Here is a 5,854-nt window from a genome sequence, read left to right as displayed (position 1 = left end):
ACCGTTCCTGGCTCAGTAAAACCAGTTTGCAGGCCCTCAACCTGTGTGTCTGTGTGTGTATGTGTGTGTGGTTTGAGTGGCGCTCAGGTCCCAGGCCGCCGTTTGCGGTTGTGTTCCCTTATTAAATAAAAGTGCTGGTTTTTATACATGCCGTAAAATTGAGGAGTTACTTTGGAATATCCTAGGTCTGTATAGTGGTTTACATAGTGTGTGTGTGTGTGTGTGTGTGTGTGTGTGTGTGTGTGTGTGTACCTTGAAACACCACAGTCCTGTCCACAGTACTTCCTGGTTCATAGTCTTCAAGGATAGGAGACCAAAGGAAGGTGTAGTAATCTCTGGCTGTGCTCCAACCCACCTAAAGATGTGAAAAGCAACTAAAATGTAGATCAAAAACATGCCGGACTCGACAGTGTAAATGTATTTTGTGTAAATTTTACATATTTACCATTAACTGTACATAGTCAGATTACCCTTTTCAAGGTTTTGAAAAGGGTATGAAGTGAATGAAGAAAGCTGTGATTACAGACAAAGTTCACGTCAAGAATGGAAACATTTAAAACCGTGCCCCTCACTCTTCCACACAACTCCTCCTCCGCCTTCTCTCCCTCCCCTCAGTTCTTTCCCCTTTTGGGCTCACAAAAAAAGGGGGGGAGCGCAGTGAAGGTGTGAGAATAGTGTGGGAAGGCAAGGGTGTACATATGCGTAGACTCATGAGTCGAAAGAGAACAACCAACATGGAAATAAGAAGGGGGGCGAAGAAAAGGTGAAAATTTTACACAAAATGGCAAGGGAGATGTAATTCTATGGATTTCATGTGTTGTTAGGTGACAGATGATGAAAGAGACTTGTGAACATCATAACTCAGGTCTTGCGTCATAAATCTGTCGCACAAAACCACACACTCTCCCTGTCTGGGCCGAGTAGGCACAAACACACACCTCGTTTCAACCCACATGTGCCATGCATGTTTGGGACGTAAAATAAATGCCCTTCACCTGTGGATAACTCAACCACCTGGGCTGGTTTTATATGTTTAAAATGAAGAAAAAGTGGCACAAGAGAATGCTCCTCCTTTGGACCGCTGCCATAAGGCGATCATATAATATTACAGTTTAGGCAGTTGGTTGACAACAGTATAATGGAAATTATAGGACGCACAAAACACTGGGAGGGACGGAATATTTTGTTCAACCTTGAACAAATAAAAACTTTTCTGCAGGTTAACACTTAAATAAACAACAATCAATTAAGACATATAAATATAAAAAAAATAGGAATTGGCCAATACCTGAAAAGGCTTTAAGAAGCTTGAATAGCAACATTAATCAACACAGTTACTCAAAACATCCGTCAAATTTCAGGTAAGATAGTGCTGTTGCATAAAACTTAATTGCAGTATTGGGTTATCAAACCATTACACTCAGTATAATAATATTCCAAACGAAAGGTACGGTAATTGTCAACGTGGTAACCTTAGCCAAGTACATTCTTTCCACATACGGCAGCATCCCAGTTAGAGGCTGGGCTGCGATGGACACCTGCCAGGTTTGCTTGTGTCCTCACGTGTGTTTGCTTAAGACAGAAAAGACATAAATAATTTCGCTAATTGCAGAGTGAAGTTGACTGACATTTTGTTAGGTATGGTGACATTCCAACACAGGAGTGATGTTATAAAATAATCACAGGCAAAGCAGCTATCAATCACTCTGCCAAGGTGTGAGGGAACAGCACGATGACACTTTAATTATACACTCACACAACGGGTTTCTCCCGGCAGACCCAACAAACATGCCACAACCGAAAACCTCCAAAGGGCTTTTTAGGGAGTTGTGTACATGCGTGCGTTTGTGTTTGAAAAGCCAAGCTCAAACTTAACAGAGCTTTCACTAGCAAGCACACATGTTAAATGTATCATGTATGGCACAATTAGTCATAATACTGGAAAACAAAATAAAACGTCCTTGGTTAAAAAATACTAGGGTCTTTATTATGGGACTATGAACATTTTTAGCCACTAGGGGGTGTCTGTGCACAACTCAAAAGGACCGGGCCGTCTGTGCAGTCTGAGTCATCCTCAGAGAGAGTTAGCTGTATTGCTTAGTGTCTTTCTATGAAACAGGTAACGCCTATAGATGTGAAAGATAAGCGAGAGAACATACTCTCTCTTTGAGTCATCTCTGCACCAAGGTATTGCCTCGGGGAGACAAAAAGACTGACCCGACAGAAGGTCATCAATGTTCATCGTTGGTACGCAGTGGCAAAGCCAAAGCTAATCAATCATCATATTTATTGCATAAACTTCCTGATTTGGACATTAGAGTTCCCAAACTTACAGAGAAACTTCGACCCAAAACATGAGATTTATTTGTGTTGAGTTAATTTCCTGTTGTAATGAAATGTGATGATTATTATTTATAAAAGCAAACACAAATACTGATCTCTTGATATATGTCCCACTAATAAAAAGAAGAAATCATTGTGAGCTGACTAGTTCATCATATATATATATATATATATATATATATATATATATATATATATATATATATATATATATATATATATATATATATATATATGTATATATATATATATATATATATATATATACACACACACACACACACACACACACACACACACACACGGCCAAGATTTTTCCAGAATGAAACAGATAGACCTATGAACAGACAAAAAGACAGACATGTACGTCAAAAGGATAAAAGAAGCGTGGTCTGTACACACCATCAAACAGGTTTCAGTAGCGTCGATTACAACAATTACATTTTCCAATTGACTTTTTTTTCCATATAAACACAGCGTCTTTATTCCTTTTTAATTGAGCTGGTGGATTTGAAGTCAGTTCTTAAACAACAATAAAATGTTTGTCTTTTGACTTTACGAGACATTAAGTTTCCTAGTTCACATTTCCTGTTAATTATGTGTGAGATTTGATGGCCTTGATAAAAGAGCGGAGCTAAGCGGAGAAGGAGGTCGGTTAGCAGGAAGCAGAAGAAAAACTGATGGAAAGACAGAGGGAAGTGAAAGAGTGTGGCGGCGGAGGGTGGGGGGTGGGGGGGGGGGGGTAGGAAGAGGTCCTAATAAGAATCAGAGTGGTTCTTAAAGAGCACCAAATGTTTGCCCCCCCTGCGAGACCTACTGCACCCAGCCCACCATGTACACTCATCCTCTTTCCGCATGCAGAACAACCACACCAAAGCGTGTGGTGAGGTTTTAGGCATGTAATGAAGAGGTAAACCATTAGTGTCAAGACGGATGTATGCGTTAATGTACCAGCTGCAGACCTATGGCCAATTAATAAAACCGTAACACATAATCCATCCAACAAACACTTTGGTAATAGGATGGGAATAGTTCCAACCTCTCAATGTCTTCTTTGTAACATAAATGATTTGAATTGATAAAAGGTTGGTCCTTAATTGGTTCTGTTCCACTGTGTCTTTGAAGCACGTTCAGAGTAAAAGCCGCCGTGGTGCGTGTGACGTACCTTGAATATGCCCACCCAGTCTTTGGGGTTGGGAGTGATGTATGGGGTCAGGGTGTAGCAACACTCCAGGGGCGCCTGGGGCGGGAAACTCTTCCCCACGTTCTGGAAGATGACGTGGGCAAAGTTGGACGTTTCCATGATGCTGACGCTGCTGCCCGGCGATGAGTCCACCACCTGGAACGATGACATTGTGTCTCGTTGGTCACTTCATTTGTCTGGAAGGCAAAGGGGCAGAGAACAGAGAAGTTGAATATAACAGTAGAGTGAACGAAAGGTACTAGTATTTCTTGTGCGCAACAAAAAGACCAATCAAGTAATAATATTGTCAATGAGTAGGCTTCCAGTGGCAAAATATGTAGTATGAGTTCCCACACCATCTCATAAAAAAAGGATTAAGTAAGAGACCAAGCAGTAGCAGATGTGCACAGAATATGCCAAATCTATTTACAATATTCGTCTCTAAAAACAAATACAGACGGTCATGTGTTGTACAGCCCTCTAAGGCAACTTTGTGATTTTGGGGCGTTATAATTAACTTGACTTAAAATAACCACAGGACCTCAGTCTCAATTTTTTAAAGTGCAAAACCTGCCGGCAATCGTGTTACAATATATCCTATAACGTATGATGTATACACAAAGAACACTTTTGTTTTATTACTTGCCTTCAGTGCTGTCACCCATGCAACTTGTGCAATGTCCTAAAATGACACCAACCCTGAGAAGAAGTGCTATCTTATATTAACATAAGGGAATTCCACAACATATGAGCTTCGTAAAGAGGTATGAAACAGATGAGTAAATATTCAAATCTGCGATATAGTTTTACCTCTGGTGGAGTATTTGTTTATAGTGTGGAATTTTACCTTTACTAAAGAGGAAAATTTAATTTTCAATTTTGTAGAAATAGTTGAAAAATAACTACTCAGCCCTAAAAAAAAAGTGGTATAATGTGTCTTTGTCTCTGAAGGAGCTTTGTCAGGTCTAAGCTGGTGATGGCCTTTCACAACACTGCGCAATAGATGTTATATGGCGTCCAGGGTGTTTGCAGACTGACACATATTACTAAAAGTCAAGATATCTGTGCACTATCAACTTTGTTTTTAAGTTGTGTCCTGCAAGTCCCACAACTACACAAAAAATACTGTACTAACTTAGATCACCCCTTTAAGTAAAAATGAGTCATTTGACTAATTCATTTGATGTTAGGGTGTAAACACCTACCACCACACCACCGTGACCAATTACATGAACATTACAGCAAGGCAGTTGACCTTTAACGGAGCAAACTGAGCATTTAGTAATGTTCACGAGCAGGTGAGTATGTGCAGTTGCTTGCAAGTGATGCAACCACTTCATCAATGCATCTTGTACAGCTAAGACAGCAGACCTCTCTCGCCCTATGCGTTTCCATTCAACCCAACTCCCGACGAAAGATAACATGAAAGTAGAAAGTGACTAAGTCATCACAGGCTCTCAATTTCAGCTAACCAGCTAAAACAACACAACAGGCACAGTGGGAAACACTCAGTACATTTTTCTGTGACGAATCAGCTGCGCCAAATGAAAAGCAGCGACCTCAGTTCGTGAGGATAATCTTCTTCACGGCGACTCGGAAGCTAACATTAGCTTGAGAAACAGGCCATGTCGTGTCAAGTCACCAGCTAGCTTGAACGTGATCCTCGTCGGCTCAGCTAGCCCGCTTGACACAAGACGCGGACATCGCAGGCGTTTGCTTCACTTGAAATCGAAAGAGTACCCTTTTCATATGAATTCCACTTGCAAAACAGGTGGGGTTTCCTGCCGGACAGGCCGATGTTTTGTTGCCACTGTCCCCGTTGTTGACAAAGCTCTGACGATGATGCGTCTCTTCCTGAAGGAGCAGATGATGCTGAACTTCCGGGATGCTGAGCAGCGTGATGCTGATGATGCGAAGGAAGAGAGATGCCTTCACGACTGGAGAGAACTCAAATAATTACTCAACTTAACTTCCTTAAATGCATTGAGCAGTAGTCTTCACTTGTTTAGCATCCCTTTTGACTTTTAAAAATATCACGTAATTAATGTGGAGATCATCTGCAGTCCACGTACTAGTGTGTAAACTATATAATGCCATCATTTCTTTCCAAGCAATATATGTACATATGCGCACAGCTAATTTAATTGTTGTTAAACGTATAGATGTCTCTACTCATTTAGAGTGGATACTGAACCCACAAACACGGCTAAAGGGCATTAGGTAAAATCACAGGATGTCCCGCCTTTGCCTCGTTCCCATTGGCTGCAGAGACTCACTGAGAGCTACGATTGGCGAAGACCACAGTCAATCATAACAGTTCCGTTGGGT

General features: G+C 41.0%; 1 protein-coding gene across 5 annotated transcripts in view; it reads right to left on the bottom strand.

Moving 5' to 3' along the window:
• tax1bp1a (Tax1 (human T-cell leukemia virus type I) binding protein 1a) overlaps nt 1-5,613 on the bottom strand; it is a 21,040-nt gene extending 15,427 nt beyond the window's left edge. Inside the window, exons 1-3 of one of the 5 annotated variants that reach the window (XM_068575420.1) lie at nt 5,042-5,613; nt 3,509-3,723; nt 253-355 (exon numbers count right to left, since the gene is read on the bottom strand). In XM_068575420.1, the coding sequence (XP_068431521.1) occupies nt 253-355; nt 3,509-3,697 (292 nt within the window). In that variant the 5' untranslated portion in view covers nt 3,698-3,723; nt 5,042-5,613. The remainder of the gene's footprint in view (nt 1-252; nt 356-3,508; nt 3,724-5,041) is intronic. The other 4 variants (XM_068575419.1, XM_068575422.1, XM_068575418.1 and 1 more) reach the window with 4 other exon arrangements.
• Nucleotides 5,614-5,854: the final 241 nt, after the last annotated feature.

This window comes from Clinocottus analis, unplaced genomic scaffold, assembly GCF_023055335.1.
Source record: "Clinocottus analis isolate CAN_PGR_092001 unplaced genomic scaffold, fCliAna1.0.p SCAF_14, whole genome shotgun sequence".
Classification (NCBI taxonomy): domain Eukaryota; kingdom Metazoa; phylum Chordata; class Actinopteri; order Perciformes; family Cottidae; genus Clinocottus; species Clinocottus analis.
This window is presented reverse-complemented; position numbering and strand designations above follow the sequence as displayed.